The sequence below is a fragment of the Manacus candei genome, unplaced genomic scaffold (genome assembly GCF_025592945.1).
Source record: "Manacus candei isolate 608988 ecotype Guabito, Panama unplaced genomic scaffold, ASM2559294v1 h1tg000095l, whole genome shotgun sequence".
NCBI lineage: Eukaryota > Metazoa > Chordata > Aves > Passeriformes > Pipridae > Manacus > Manacus candei.
The window spans coordinates 4,328,640-4,345,191 of record NW_026138143.1 but is presented as its reverse complement, the minus strand read 5'-3'; the positions used below and the strand labels follow the sequence as shown (position 1 = coordinate 4,345,191).

The 16,552-nt window shown below is 40.6% G+C and overlaps 1 protein-coding gene across 2 annotated transcripts in view; it reads left to right on the top strand.

Moving 5' to 3' along the window:
• The first annotated feature begins 8,536 nt into the window (after positions 1 to 8,536).
• The window catches only part of ANLN (anillin, actin binding protein), a 28,083-nt gene continuing 20,067 nt past the window's right edge, over positions 8,537 to 16,552 (top strand). For both annotated transcript variants that reach the window (XM_051768539.1, XM_051768538.1), the window contains exons 1-6: positions 8,537 to 8,689; positions 12,863 to 13,016; positions 13,385 to 13,654; positions 14,070 to 14,416; positions 15,109 to 15,328; positions 16,233 to 16,426. In XM_051768539.1, the coding sequence (XP_051624499.1) occupies positions 8,672 to 8,689; positions 12,863 to 13,016; positions 13,385 to 13,654; positions 14,070 to 14,416; positions 15,109 to 15,328; positions 16,233 to 16,426 (1,203 nt within the window). In that variant the 5' untranslated portion in view covers positions 8,537 to 8,671. The remainder of the gene's footprint in view (positions 8,690 to 12,862; positions 13,017 to 13,384; positions 13,655 to 14,069; positions 14,417 to 15,108; positions 15,329 to 16,232; positions 16,427 to 16,552) is intronic.

Genomic DNA, 16,552 nt, shown 5'->3' with positions numbered 1-16,552 from the left:
ATTTGGTTCCTCCCCTATACTCACACCATCTTCTGCCATCTCTCTGTGACAAAAAAGAATCACTGATGAACTAGGAAAGCTGAGAACGAGTCTTTAACTAACTTTGCATAACTGGGCACAGTTTCAGGCCCTTCAGAGTGGCAGGGTCAGCCTTCTCTCCCTGCTTGATAACTCTTAGCTGTCTCAGTATCTTTTGACCAAACAATTTCATATAACAGATGACTCCAACTGACCATCCTTCCAGACATATTCTTCCTCAAAACACCTTCAGAAGTGTCTGACATTGCCTTTTGATTCCAGCTGGGTCCTATGTTTCTAGTACACAGCAAAGGCAGCACATGCTTGTGGGAGCTGCTTACTCATAGACTTATTCAATGGGACTGCTATTCTAAGATGCACAACTTCATAGAGCTCCAGTATTCAGATTGATTTATCCACTGAATTTATTCATGCTTTATGCTAAGGAGGCTCAAAACCATAAACTAAACCCAACAAGGGCAAATAAAATGAAGACAAACCTGGCAGTGAAGTTCAGAGAAAAGAAAGCAATGTACAATCCTTGCAATGTGAACCTACAAATGTATCTGACTGTTGTCCTTTATCATATGGGGAAAAAAGTCTGAGATGTTTATTGTACACTCACAAATGCACCTATACATGCTAAGAAAAAAGAGGCAGCTTTCTTGTGGCAGAGAACTGGGTTATACAGTATAATAGTCACAGTAAAGCATGCACCTGCTTACAGTACAGACTGATGGACCAACCCAGCCCTCTTGACCTTTCCTCCTCTAACCATCTGTCCACTTCTGCAGCAATGCCTTGTCACTACAGGGGTCCTTCTGAGAAAGGCAGGATATTGCCTTTGGCAGTGGCAGGCAGGACTGGCAGGCAGGACTGGCAGGCAGCCTGAGCGCAAGTTGCTTGCCGAACCACAAACACCTGCAGATGAATCATAGGTACCTTGCTGTGGCAACACAAATACCAGGTCAGGCAGCACAGGGCTAATGACAATCTGCCCCTGTGCTAGTTTTGGCTGGGGTAGAGTTAATCGTCTTCACAGCGGCTAATACGGGGCTGTGTTTTGGATTTATGCTGAACACAAGGTTGATAATATAGAGATGTTTTGTTATTGCTGAGCAGGGCTTGCACAAATCCAAAGCATTTTCTGTTTCTTGTACTACCATGCTGACAAGGAAGTTAGCAGTGCGTGGGAGGCTGGGAGGAAACACAGCTGGGACAGGTGACCCAAGCTGACCAAAGGGATATTCCGGACTATGTGGCATCATGCTCAGGATATAGACTGGGGGGAAGGTTTGGAGTGATGATGTTTCTCTTTCCAACTCACCATTACACATGATGGGGCCCTGCTCTCCTGGAGATGGCTGAACACCTGCTGCCCATGGGAAGCAGTGAATTAATTCTTTGTTTTGCTTTACTTGTGTGCGTGGCTTTTGCTTTTCCTGTTAAATTGCCTTTATCCCAACCCATGAGTTTTCAAGTTTTTACCTTTCTGACTCTCCCCCTGATTCTGCTGGTGGTGGAGTGAGTAAATGGCTGTTCGAAGCTTGCTTGCTAGCTGAGGTTAAACCACAACAGCTCCCAAATAATGACAATTTTTTAAATATTCGTACTTTGTCTTTGGGCTTTTTTAAGTTGGTCAACTCTTTTGTGGTGCTGGGATAATTTTGGTTGAAAAGCAAATGTTTTCATAGTAGTGCATCATCCTTTTTGACTGATCAGGTGAGTGCTTCACTTAACCAACCTGAGAAAAGCACAATGTTCCCCTTCCTATTGCCATTCATTTCCTTATCTCTTTCTCTTCCATTTCGTTTATTTGATCCCCTATTTTTTGCTAGTCCAGGTTATAAAACAGACTTACAAAATGCAAAGGGGATCTCCAAGAAACACAAAACACTGCTTTAGCAGCTTTTTACAAGAAGAAACTTGTGCAGTTATGAGTACATGGTGTTTTGGAGACAGAGCTCTCACCTGCATGCTGGGGCCAGCACTCTCCTAAAGCCAGAGCTCCAGTGCTGGGACCAGGGGACCCTTTGCAGTTGACATCAGTGGGCAATGACCCAGTAGCTGTGGGAAGAGTGACGATGTACTTCTTCATCAAAGCATTTTGTCATGGGACACTCAGATCCTCTCACCTAGGACCGGACCTATAGAGCTGAAGGGGCTCTGACTGGCCTGGAGAAGGTGGTGTGCTGGCAAGCCCTATTTTTGAGGAGAAGCACTGGACTCAGTGAGGGGTAGAACCCACACTCTTTTTCCAGTTTCCAAGTACATGCCTGGCACTGCTACTGAGCTTTACCTTGCAGGTTCCTGCAAGGTTTGTGGGGTTAGATGGGGAGTAAATAAAACAGCTGAGGCTATTTTATTTACTCCATGGTGAATAATCCCTTTCAAGTGGTACCAGTGACAAATTCAGCTGACAGAAATTGTGTTCAAGCTTGGAGAAAGCATAAGCCAAAACAGAGATATTTTCAGACTTTATTCTCCTCTATCTCCTCTCTGGTTTTGGAGATTCCCTGCCAGCGAAAGCCCCTGGAGATGTAGAGAGACATGTTCAGAGTTCTAACAGTTCTCACCACACCACTGGAAGGACAAGGGAAGAATTATTTAAAATAAACCTCTTGGCACTCTCTTCTCCTTCTGTCATGATTTACTGCAAGGTGAGGCAGCCCTTCATCACATCACACCCAAGCATCAGTGGCAGAGTTTGTGCTACAGACCATTAATTTATATTTTACTTCATTGGATGTTTCTGTCCCTCTCATCGATGAAGAACCATGATCTTATTTTGATATTCCTTTAGTTAGCCTATTTTCCATGTCATAATAGTTTTTTAAGCAAAAGCAGACTGAAGTATTAGGGACATTTACTCATCTCTAACACACCCTCAGTGTAATTATACATGTAATTTCTACTGAGGCTGAGATGACATGAGGGACCAGTGTCCCTAATGGATATGTGTGTGGAAAATATCATCACCATTACATTTCAGTTACGTTTATTTAAATTTCAGTATAATTTCTCCCACGAAAAACATCTGCTTATTTCAGAAGTGCATTTTTTCCAAATGCTGAAAAAGATATTTTCAAAGCAAGATACTGAGCAGCCTAAAATCCTGTCTAAGTAGCACCCTCTAGTGTAAACATGCTACTTTTGCAGAAAGGATTTCATACATCTGTACCACATGGATAAAGAAAGAAATTTTACTTTGAGACACAAAAGAAGGAAGTCTAATCCCCCTTCTCTTGTGAAAATCATTCAGGAGATCTTAATGAACAGTCCTGAGAAACTTTCTGTGATTTAGTGATACAAATGCAATATTATACAAAGGAAACTAAACACAATAAATCTTTTGAGAGTGCATGACAGGCAAATGTTTCTTAACTCCCACAGCCTTGTAAAAATGCAGAATTCAAACACCCAGATATTTTTTTCTGAAACTGAGTCCCCTTGACAACTGTCTCTTGTTGTTAATGAAATATGTTTTGTCTCGTTGTTTCGCTACTTTTCCATTTTCATATATCTTCTTTCTTTTCCTCTGAGTTTCTTTGTTATTGTCTCTTGTTATTTGTGCCATTTTTCACTCTTTTTTTAACTGTTTCTCCCTATAATCACAGAATCATTAAGGCTGGAAAAAAGATCTCTATGATCATTGAGTCCAACCATTAACCCATAATGGTTTTGCCTTTCCCTCTAGTTTTGATTTCTGTGTGATTTTCCCACAGTTGCTCCTCATATGAGATGGTGCATTTCAGGTCTGACAGCAGTTAACACTAAACCATCCATGTCATCATACGGTAATTAATTGTAGATTATAAATGATAGTGGGCTTTTCCAGCCTTTAACATAAAGAGTGTTTTCAGCAAGGTAGAGTTTTCTTGAGAACCTCCCATATTTTGCAAAGGAAAAATGAGGAAAAAAATAAAATCACACAGTTTGAAATTAATTCTGTACATTTCTGAAAATGTACCGTATTTTCCCCCAGCAAGTGTACACTTCAAAGGATTTTTCCCCCAGTCGCACTTGCCAAGGCAGACTAATGACTGAAGCGTTGTGGTAAGATAAAGCACAGTGCCAGGTAAAAATTAGGCTGAAATGGCTAGGGGGTCTCGTATTGTTTTAGTCTGTTTGAGCTGGTTATGAATTTCCTATTCGGGCTACTAGGAGAGAGACTTGTGTTCTGCACATTGCTAATTTAAATCCATGTCACACATTGGGTTACTCACTCATGAAACGTGTCTTATTCCTGACATAAATATATTCCTTTACTGGATAATGTCAGCCTAAGTTTCCTCTGTGATTATCATAGGAGCTGACAAAAACAGTATAATCACCTTTGGCTTGTCACAGAGTACAGATCCTAAATGCTGCCCATCAAAATGTTTCTGATTATGTAATATTTGCAATAGAAAATACAGATTAATACAAACAGCTGTGTTTTGCCAGACTATGGACCAGCCCTTCTATTCATTCTTTGGGGGTGAAATTGCCTTTTCCCAGGCCAAGTCTCTGTCATGCTAGCATATTCAAGAGGATCTGAGGGCACAATATGTTCCTCATTTCAGAATCACTGAAAGGATGGATATTATATTCTTGCTGTTCTTCTGTAGTGCAGGATTCCCATATACAGGGGTCCTGGTGGGGGAGCTTGCAAAGAGGGGAATTTCTTACAGTCTCACTTCATCTTAGACATTGCCAAGATGGAGAGTCAGACCTGCACCATACACCCTCCAGGCTCCACCAGAGGCAAAAACAAGATGGGCTAGGGGAAAGGGATGTCCTCAAGAAGCTCTGAAAGGGCCATATCCTCACCCCTTCCTCATGGTTAAACCTTTTTTCTGAAGTCAAGGGAAAGAATTAATTCTAATGGGACTATAGTCCAAAAATAATGATGTGCACCACTGTGTGCTAGACTATACATTTGCCTCTCCTTCCTGTGGAATCCTATGCAATCATACTATTAAGTATGAAATTAGTATAAGAAGTATGACAAACTCTCCAGCTGATTAGTGGAAGAGTGGATTTTCCGGCAAAAAACACCTTTTGAAAGTAAATCTACAAGGAATTCCTACAAGGAATACCACACTACTGTATGCTAACGCACTGTATTACCATGCAATAGGTTGAATCTGCTTACAAGGGCAAGAAAGGTGAGCATCGACTTTCACTTTGAGTTATTAAACTGTGAATAAAAGCTGAAAAATATTAATTTTCTCTAAATGACAGGATTACTGAGATTTGTCTGCAAATCAAAGGAATCATCTTGCTCATCTTTCCTTTGGAATCAGAACTGTGAGCACAGTTTCTCAGAAGAAAGAAAGTTTTAGGAAATATTTTCAGAGGATTACAGAATGGAGCTACATAGTGGACTACACTGGGATCAGCATTTTTAACTTCAATATTTTACATTTATGATTGTATTGGTATTGTAAGGAACCCAAATATACACTTTGGCTAGTGTTCTTATTAGTAAAAAAGTGCTTCACTCTTACTAAAGTGCTAGTGCAAACATCTATAACTTTCTGAAGATGAAAATACACCCCTGAAAACAGTCAACATGCTTTAAAGCTTTTTGAAGTAGAACTTGGGAAAGTAAAAATGTTTTTCTTGCCATGTTAAAAGGCAAATGACTGGCTCCTGTGTCCACATTTTCAATTCTCATGAAAACTGCAAGCCAGCAAAAACTGTTACCCAAGTGCTCTGTATTGTGTTATTGTTACAGAAGAGATTACTTTTCATTAGCTTATTCCTGGCAAGAAGAAATCTTAAACCATATCACGTGGGATGAGGAGACAGTTAAGGGTGTGTTTCATAATTTTTGAATGCAAGAGGCTGGCATAAATTATAATGCTGTTCAGCAGGCAGAGCTGGCTCATTGTTCTGCTGGTTTCACATGGCATTCCTTTCTTTTCCTCTCTTTTTCTTTATGCCTTCAGATTAATAAACTTAATTTGATTTTTTCCATAAGTTGTAAATAGTTTTATTATTTAATCAGCAAAATATAACTCTAACTGAAAATTCCATTGCTATGGTCTGTACTGCTCACTATTACACAGACAACAGATCTCATTGTCATTTTATAGCACCATTCTTAAAAAAGACTGACTTTGGCTCTTTGGAATGCTAAAAGGGTAAGTATACTAACTGTCCACTGTTTTTCTGGAAGACAGATGTAACCCCTTGAGAAGATGAGAAACTATGTATTCTGTTTATTTCTAGCAAGGGCCCATTGAGTCTGGATCAAAATGATGAAGAAATTATTGGTTCTGCAGAGAGCAAAAGGAAAGGACATTTGTCACATGCATGCTAGCTACATTAATATTTTAAGCAGTTATACACTCCTAAGAATCTCCACTTTCTTTTTCAGAATACACTTCATAGAAATATTTTTTACAAGACATTTATTTTACAGAATAAGGCATGATTATTTCCCTCCTTTTTAATAATAAAAAGCAGACGGCATTATTATGTACACGAACAGTGCAGCTAATGTGTTGGTCAGTCCCCAGGCTGAGCATCATATACTATGCCATGTCATTTGAAAGACAACAGCAGTGGATGGAATCACATTTGGAAGTGCATCAAGAACAGACGGAGCTGCACTGTATAAATCTCACAGACCTACATGTAAAGCAGAAACCATGTTTAAATTGTAATAATTCTGTAATATTTAAAGGGCTCGAATTCTGCATGACTTTTCTTCCTTTGGGATGGCAGGAGAAATAAAAGACTAAATAGTAATTCTCTCTATTTTCTGCCAGCGACTTTGAGCTCCATGTTAGCTATTTTGTCTTCTGGTATTTTCTTGCATTGATTCTCTACTGCTCCACTAAAGGAATGTTTCTGTTATGTGCTAGTGAAAGCTATGCCTGGTTTCTCTTGAAAGAAATAAAGCCTGTCCTTTCTTACCACTGTACAAGCTGGTTCATAAATTATGAATGAGTGATGAGCCCCATCTGGTAAGTCCCAGTTTTCTGCCTGGTGTGTGAACAAGTTCTGATGCTGGACCTCGGGCTGCTCCAACTCACATTTATCTGAGAGCAATGCAGGGATGTTTGTTTGCCAGAGTGTCCAATCTTGAAGATTTCTTCAGAAAAATATAATTTGATACAGTATTTTTAGATTCTGCTGCACACTGATGCCATGCTGTTTGCAAATAAGGCACTTGAAAAATTTTCTAAAGAGGGACAATTACAAGAGTATTGGTTTGCTTAGCAAGGCAAAGTAAAGACTGGAGGAGGAAACGACCACTGCCTATAATATAATCAAAGAGGCAAGAAGCATAGCACTAGTGAAGATGGGTATTCATATTCATGTAAGGTAATGAACACTATTTGCATAAAAGCAAAAAGTAAAGTGGTGCCAATATGTCAAGGTTTATTCATTTGGGCAGTCAGACCTACAGCAGACTCCTAAGGCGAACACTGGAGATGAAAAAACAAGCTGGATTTGTGATTGCATTCAACATGTTTATGGGAAGGGAGTTCGAGATGGTGCCTGGATAGCACATCATGGGGCTCTACCAATTCCACATCCACTTATAAAGGTCTGCCAGGGAAATGGTGAAGCGGACAGTGGGAGGAACTGGTGGGCAAGGTTTCATGAGACCCACAGGCTGTAATGTGATGAGAAACACAAGAACCACGAGAAGGAGCTGTGAGTTTCACAGCTGCACTGGGGTAAAAATCCTCTCAATTTACTGAGTCACATTAAAATCATGTTTTCCATTGACATTTCCACATCACTGCCAGGCCAAAAGTTAATCTTCCAATGAAAAAAGGCTAAGGGCACACTCCTACTGAGCACCTGCAGCAAGATGCGAGGTCAATCAGGCAGTGTTGCCCTACTTGCCTGTAAAGGAGGTAAAAGCCTTTTCTTTAGAAGAACCCCACAGTTAGTGCCTGGTGGGGCTGTCAGTAAGGAGAAGGAAGGGAAGGTGAGGATGAGATGACATAGTCTCGAGCTGTGTCAGCGGAGGTTTAGGTTGGACATCAGGAGGGATTTCTTCACTGAAAGTGTGACTAGACATTGGAATGAGCTGCCCAGGGAGGTGGGAGAGTCACTGTCCCCGGAGGTGTTTAATTAAAGACTGGACGTGGCACTTAAGTGTCATCATCTAGTTGACAAGGTGTTGTTCGGTCATAGGTTGGACTCGATGATCTCAGAGATCTTTTCCAACTTTAATGGATTCTGTGATTCTGTGTGAGCGGGCGGCCATGGCTGGATGCACTGCCTGCACGCCACACAAGAAAACCCTCGGCAGCACGGCCGCAGGCAGGGGTCAGACACAGAACCTGGAGGTGCAACACCCGAATCCAGGCGTGCTCCCAGAACGGGGAAACGAGGAAACGGGGAAAGCCCTGCCGGATCACCTCCCAGCCCAGCCGGGCTCGGATCCCCCCCGCTCCTCCAAGGCCGCCAATTTCCGCGGCAGGTCGAGGGTGGGGGCGCGCGGGGCCGCCTGCCCTCGGATTGGATGGCGCTCCTGTCAATCAACCCGGCGCGCGCGCACCTCCCCCTGTTCCCGTGGTGCCGCGGCGGGCGCTGAAATTCAAATCCCGGGAGCGGTTGGGGCGGAGGTTTGGCTGCACTCGGGCGGCCTCGGAGAGCGGACCCTGCAAGGGCAGCGGCAGCGGCAGCGGCAGCAATAGCAATGGACCCGTTCACCCAGGTGAGGGCACGACCTGACCCGGCCCCTGGGTCGTCAGCTACGGAGGGGCCACACCCGGGCCTTGAGCCGGGGAAGGGGGCCAGTTGTCAGTATCGGGGATAGAGGGCGGAGAAGGGGCTGGTCGGGGTACGCAGGGAAGGTAAGGGAGCTGCTCTGTGCACGGCGCTCTGGGGGCGGAATGTTTCCTCTCAGCCTGACTCCCGGCTGAGCCCTGTCCAGCGCCCCTCGTCCCCGCTCGCGGTACTCCGGGGCTTTGCGGGCGAGTGGCGACCCGCTTTCTCCGCGGCGGGGAGACCCTCTCTGCTCCCCACCCCCCGTCTGGCTCCTGCTGGTCCCTCCGCTCCTGGAGCCACCCAGGTGTCAGGTCCCTGCCGGGAGAAGACAGAGGGGTGATTCACTCAAGGGTTTGCGGAGGAGAGGACCTTTCCCATCCCGGGCGTTTGCCTTTCGTGCTCATCCGGCAGATAAAACTTTCGGCTGGAGCGGAAGGGACCCTGGGAGCTACTGGGAGTGGTATTGACACATACTGTGCTGCCGTACTTAAGGGTCGTACGTCAAGTCTGCCCAAAGCGGCGACCGTCTGAAAAAACTGCGTCTTATTTGGCACTATTGCCATCTGCGATTATGGTCACTCTCATTGGCAGGCACGGTTCCTCTTTTTTGTTAAAAAAAAAAAAAGTAGTTGTCAGTTGTTAGGGTGGACTTGCTGTGTGTGTGCTTGAGTTTTACAGAGACAAAATTGTAGCAAAATGAGTGGAGTTGACCAGCTTGAAGCTGTATGAAGGCTGGAGGTTTCTGAAAGATGCTCTGGTATACTTAAGGTGTATTTTATGTGTCAGGGCTGTAAAGTCTTGAAGCCGTCTTGTGACTACTTTGAGAAACCTCCTACTAAAAACGGCCTTCAATCCACAGCCTGCCTAAACAAAACCTGAATTACTTTTAAAAAAAAATCAGATCAGATACACTGATGAACTACTCTCTTATCTCTACTCTCTTATCCCCTTGTAAACAGTCTGTTTATCAAACTGACATAATTAAAATAATTCGAGTGCCCAAAAAAGGTGACTGCACAGATCTGATTTTAAAAAAATGAACACAAGATGTTGATCTAAACAGATTTACTAAATGTGTAATGCCAAGGCAGATCTACCCTACCTCCATGAAAAGTCTTGCTAAGTGTAAACATCTAAAACCTCCTTCCTTAATTGGTAGTAAGTGACATGATCCAGCTAGTCTTAAATAAACTTCAAGTCTGGACTACCAAATCAAGTTTAAAATGGTTTTGCATGCTGGGAGGTATTCCAACCTCAACACGCCCTTTCTGGTACACAACTGACTTTGAAAAGCTATGACCAATTGTGAGGCTGCTCCCCTGAGTAAACTTCATTTTCAAGTGTTAGCCAGTATTGCAGAGTGTCTTATCAAGAATGTTTCTGCTGTGGAGAACATTCCACTCTTGTGTAAAGATCTCACCAATATTAGTGTATTAGTATTGAAGTTTAGTAATTTTCCTCCAAAAAAATTTCAATGAAAAGAAACCTTTTAACCACCTATTTTGAAGTATTTATGTTCTGTGGTTTGTGTTGTTATTTTTTTTTAATATAACCTTCCCTTAGCTAAACTGTTTTCAGATAATCTTTGTCTACAAATTATCATGCTCTGTAACTTTCAGGGAACTGGTGAGGCATTGCAAGTTGATTATGTAAAGCAATATAATTCACAGTCACAGAATATTTGAACCTTAATGGACCAAAGCGTGCTGTTAATTCAGTGTGTGTTGATCACTTTGCAGTAGCAAAGTTTGGCTGGGTCTCAATCAATTTAAGCTCAAATAAATCTTGCTCTAAAATTCAGTGGAATGCTTTCAAATTAGACAGTTCAGAAATAATGTTTCTTTTTATTAGTCTTGGAAGAAAAAGCTAATAACCTTCTGAATCTCAACCAAATTATTAATACAGATCACTCTGAGGAGATGGTACAGTGGGTAATTTTTCAGGATATTTTGTAATTTGAAGTAGTTATTAACATTCATAGAGCAAAGTATGGTTTCCTAGCATGGAGAATGAGTAAAGAGTGATGCAGTTGTTCAGGGAAAACTTGCAAATATGAGGTTTGAAGTTAACTGTTCATTCAATGTCATGGATAAATTTGCTCCCTTTACTCCATTCTGCTAGTAAAGCAGGTTAGTTAGAACAAATTCTTGTAATCATATATGGGCCCCAAGTATCTTCTCTAGTATTGAATAAATATAAAATATTTAGTAAAATATTGAATAACTGAGATTGTCCGTTAACATTTGAAGTGGGAAAGCCTTTTCTGATTTTCGGAAGGTGCTTTTGTAACATGAGCAGTGATCCTCTGACTTTGACTCGGTAGTCCTCAAATTCCTTGATGTATTGAAATAAGTAGTGCCCTCAGTCATATGGTGAGATTCTTGGGGCTATCCTGTGCAGGGCCAGGAGTTAAACTTTGATGATCCCTGTGGGTCCCTTCCAGCTCAGGATCTCATGTGATTTTAGGATTCTATGATACTCTGAAACTTTGTCATCAGAACACTTTGAGAATGTACTTGTAACAAATACCCTGTTGATGAACTCGGAAAGTAAGTTTCAAGTTCTGGAGAGTGGCTTACTCATTGTGTGTCATAGCAGCATTTGAATCACGGCAGTTGCATGGAAAATTTGAGATACAAAAAGCCAATAGGAGCTGGAGTCAAACAACAGAGGCATGCATTCTTGGGAAGTGACATCCCTTTTTTAACAACTGCAACTCTATTTCACTGAACTAACAAAACAGAAAGGAATGTGATTCCATTTGAATAGAACCACAGGAATACTGTTGTGGAAGATATATTCAACACTGTGCAAGAAGAACTGTTAAAAAATATCCTAATGGCTATTTAAATTATGTGGGTATTACGTGCACCTTGTAGCTCTGCCTTTTGTAAGTTGAAATAAGGAAACATGACTTGTGAACGGAACTAAGATGGAACCTGCGTTGAAGGCATTTCATATGTCTTTTTGTTTGTTTGTTTTGTTTTTGCTTGATTGGTTTGCTGTTGGGGTTTTTTTCCTTTCAAAATCCTCCTCTTCTATGAAAGTTAGAGAAGCTGAGATTTGCTTTCACAAAAAAACTGTTGAGATTGACATTCTGTTTGTCCTGTGTTGCCCTACAATGGAACATTGTTTAAGACTTCAGCCTTAGACAGTTAAAAATGTGAAATGTGTATTTAATTGCTGTGCAACAGGATGGATAATGGCTGGCACAGTTCTCACAATAATTTATGTGCCACCAAACAAGTGCAGTTTATATGCTTCCCTTTAAAGGCCATTAGTTCAATCACACATTTTCTTGTCTCAAACTGAGTTATAATGATTTACGAATGCTGTATTTAAAAAAAAAATACAAACAAACCACAACATATTTTAAACCTGGATGCTATAAGGAATCACTTTCTACTAGTGTGGAGCATTTACTGAAGCAGCTGTATTGTATGGAATATAATCAGAGTACTCAAATTTCCAATGGATAGGGAATGAAAGATAATGTCAGGTACCTTAATTGGTATCTCTATATGTTCTTCTGAATACAGATATCTCAATAAACAGGTTATTTATCGTAATATAACTAGTCATAACATCAGTCTATTCTTAAAATTTAAGCTTCAGGCAAAGAAATTCACCTTTTGATTTAGAAGGTGTAATAGCAACAATTTTTTTTAATATTGATAGCCACACATTTAATTTGTTGAATTTTTTTATGATCACTTGACAACAGCTTCGCTGCTGTTTATTTTGTTAGAGGGTTAGTGCCAGTCAGATGACTTGACCAGATGCTTTAGCAACCTGTCAAAAAAACCCAGATCAAGGTTGTAATGTGGTGATTCAGTAAAAAATTGTAATTACTTTCAAACCTTTCTGACTACTTCAGGCTCTAAATGAACCCCTCTTTAATTTTGCCATTACTTCTGTCTCTTTACCCTGGTTTTCTTTCAAACCAAGCTAATGGGAGACACTGGTTGATTTAATGACTGGAAGTTTGGAACCTGCTGGCTGGCTTCTGGTATTGTGGATCTTAGTATATGCTATATAGAATGCTACCATTTTTTAATTTGAGTTGTTACTGGTTAACACGCTGCAATGTATAGTAACACGTGATCTACTGACTACTCAGAAACTCCTTGAAAGAACCCGTGCCAGGCGAGAGAACCTGCAGAAGAAAATGGCGGAACGGCCCAAGGTGGGAGCAAGACCCACAATGCAGACCAAGAGGGTCAGAGAGCCTTTGGCAGAAACTGGTAACCAGACCTCTCCTCCTGGTGAAGAAGGTATTTGGCAACAAGTTTAATAAAGGTTGTCTTTTGATGCAAGACCTATTTTTTTTCCTAAGGGCAAGTGAGAATCCTGAGTGTATATCTTAAAATAAACAGTGATGGATGCAGTTACCTGACCACTAGGACTAGCTCATGTTTAGCTTGACTTGAGAGCAGATGCACTAAGGAATTAGCGAGCTATTTAGAAATAATAGCCAAAGATAGTGCCTTGTGCTTAGTAGATCTGGGAAGGGCATTTTTTTGGGAGGCATATCAGGGTATTCAAAAATCATAACTTTATTGACACTATAGTTTTGTGTTGTCTCTGGAAATATTTTAGATTGCTTGAATACTAATTTACTTGAATACTCTGACCTGTACAGTAAAACCTGATACAAAGCCATCACCATCAAAGAGGCTCTGCCCTAATGATATAGAGACTCAAGCTTCTAGTTCAGAGAATGTACAGCCAGTTCTTTCAAGTTCCACAAGCCATGACTCTCCTAAGATGACTTCAGAATTGCATGAAACTACTTCTAACAGGACTTCATCCGTTCAGCCTCTAAACACCAAGCCAGAAACTCCTGCAGCCCTTTCAGTCAAAACACGTATGCAGAAACTGGCAGAACAGCGGCGCTGCTGGGATAGTGAGGGTATGTTTCACTTGCTAAGCAGTAGTGCTGTCTTTCAATGTTTGTATTGATGATTGTTTGGTAGTAGAAGATAATTTTGTGTGTGTGAATGCTAATATTTTAAGAAAGAATTCTGAGACAGCGCTAGGGAAGGCCTAAAATATTGAAGCTTTGACCACAGCTTAATAATATAATTTTTTTTCCTCCTACTAGTCTGATGCCTTACTCCTTACAGCAGTGACATAAAACTAGTAAACTGCTTGATTAAAAATGTTTAATTTGATTAGTCTCAATGCCTTCAGGACTAGCGGTTAGGTTCTGTTGTTGGCAGGAACATTTACCTGTTGATTAAACTCAATACATTGTACAATGCAAAATATGTAAATATATCTCAATATATTTTATTAGCAAAATAAATGTGTTTTCTTTTTTCCAGATCCCTCTGAATGTGTTTCTCTGTCCCCTCTCCAGTCAAAAGATCTGCCTGTTTCTCCACCTAAGCAGACATCTAATGCCCTGGCAAGTGAAACCCCTATTGGGAGAAGAGGCCGTTTAGCTAACCTTGCTGCTACAATTGGTTCCTGGGAAGATGACCTAAGTCATCCATCTGCAAAGCAAAACAATGCACAAGAACAGCCTGGCACTACTTGTTTATCCAAATTGTCCACTACAAGTGGAGCATCTGCTAGAATCAATAGTAGCAGTGTAAAGCAGGAAGCTGCATCCTGTTCTCAAAGGCTTGTTGAGGCTTCTATTAATAAACCAGCAAACTCAAAGAGAGCGGTGAGTGCCTGATTTGGTTGCTGATTAAAAATTGATATGAGTATTGCAGGGTGCAAACATTAACACATAACTGTTTAATCTGAATTTAAAGATTTGGTGTGAGCAATCTTAGTCTATTTACAACTTTCACTTTATTGCAATCCCACATTCTGTTTGTTTAATCGCGGACGTGAAACAACTTAGAATTCTTTGTGCTGAGATTTAAAGATGAGAGTACTTAAGTGTTTTGTAAAAGTTGGTATCAATGTAATTGATTGCTGCTCTTGACCATCAGAAAGGGGCTTTTTACAGAGATATTGGCTTTCACTCTGTAACTTTATATCGTTGATTGACTGAAATTGTAAATATTGTTGCTGTATGAAGACTCAATCAGAATGATGAAATTAGTAGTACCAGACATGTATTGTTTGATTTATGGCATTTATGTAATGGCAATATCTGCAGTCTTGTTTAGGGAAACGTGGGAAAATACCTGAAGTAGCTGGCAAGAGCACCTGGAATCAAATTCTGAAACAATTTGGAACACTGGATTAAAAAAAAGAGAAAAGCTTAAGACTTGTCTCAACTTTTTCTTTTGTTGATGGAATAGATATGTTAGGTGATGGTAGGCTATGCAGAATGCTTTCATTCTTTTTCCTCTTCAGAGAATAAGAATGTGTCATCTGAATGTTTTTCCTTTTTGTCTTGTTCAGGATCCAAACAATTTTTTAACACAATCCTCAAGATCCACTGCTCCACATTCTAACAAATCTGAAGTACAACTGCTAACAGAGAATCCCTGCAGTCTCAAGAAAACTCAAGAGCATACACAAACAGCAAAATCATCTTTGCCTCAACCAGTTCAGTCCAAAGAAGAGCCAGTCAAAGGAACACATGTGCAACTTGAATCCAAGGGTAAACCCACAACACCAGGTAAGCTGTTTTTCAGCCTCAGTAAATGTTCATTCAAATTAGGTTTATGTGTTCTGTGTTCAAAACTACATGTTAGTTAAGAATTTAAGGTAACATACCAGATAATACCTATTTCCTGCTGTAAATTGATTAAAATTCCAATGAGTTCTGTGGTTATTTTAAGTTGTACAGCTCCCATATATTGCAGGGATATTTTTTTTGGACACAACTTCAGTAATTCTCTAAGAGCAAAATCAGTTTAACTTTTTATACTAACATGTTAATTGAGATTATTCAAAGTTTATTTCAAGTTGTTGAACACTATGTGTATCCTATCAATATAATGTTAAGAGTCTGCATATGTTAAAAGAAATCCCACGGATGCACTCACTTTGCATAGTGTTTTTCTTTCAGTTGATAGCACTAATGTCAAAACAAGTGAGCATCCCCAGTTTTAAATTCAATTGCTTATTGTGTCAGAAACTTGGACTAACTGCTTGAACTCTCCGAAAAGGAAATGTGTGTCTCTAGATATGCTGACAATAAAAGACATACTCGATAAAATAGGGTGGATGCTGAACAATATGTCTGCCTTATGTATTAGAACGCTCATTTTCATGAAAGATACAAGTGAAGTTTGTTACAGAGGAAATATTGAAAAAGCAAACAAGTTTAAATAACTGTATCACATGTGGAGTGTAGTAAGAGAGGGACATCTATTTGCTCTGATTTGCTGCTTTATTAACTTCAATATTCTGTTATGATTTGACCTTCAGGTTCAGTTTGTATAAAATATAATGGAGTAAGATGTGTAAAGGAGACAGCTTAATTGCTTCACTGAGAACCTTCATCAGGATGCAAATTGCAGTGATTTTTTTCTGTATTTTTGAGAGTTTCTTTCAAGGTGAAACAATTGTTCTTGTAGGGGGATCAGGAATTAAGCCCTTCCTGGAACGCTTTGGGGAGCGCTGTCAAGAGCGTAGTGCACGCAGCCCTGCTACAAATACTCCTGGGTGCAGAACACCTATTGTTACCCCAAACACCAGGACAATCCAGGAAAGGCTTCTCAAACAAAATGAAAATTCCTCTACTGCCAGTTTAGCACTTCAGCTTAAGCAGGTATGACTTGTTACATTCGTAGCTTACTTATAAAGGTATGGGGAAGATTCTTAGTGTTCTGCACCTATCTGAGGAATTTGAAATGTTGCAACATCTTCAAGCTGTCACCTTTTCCCCCATTCCCCT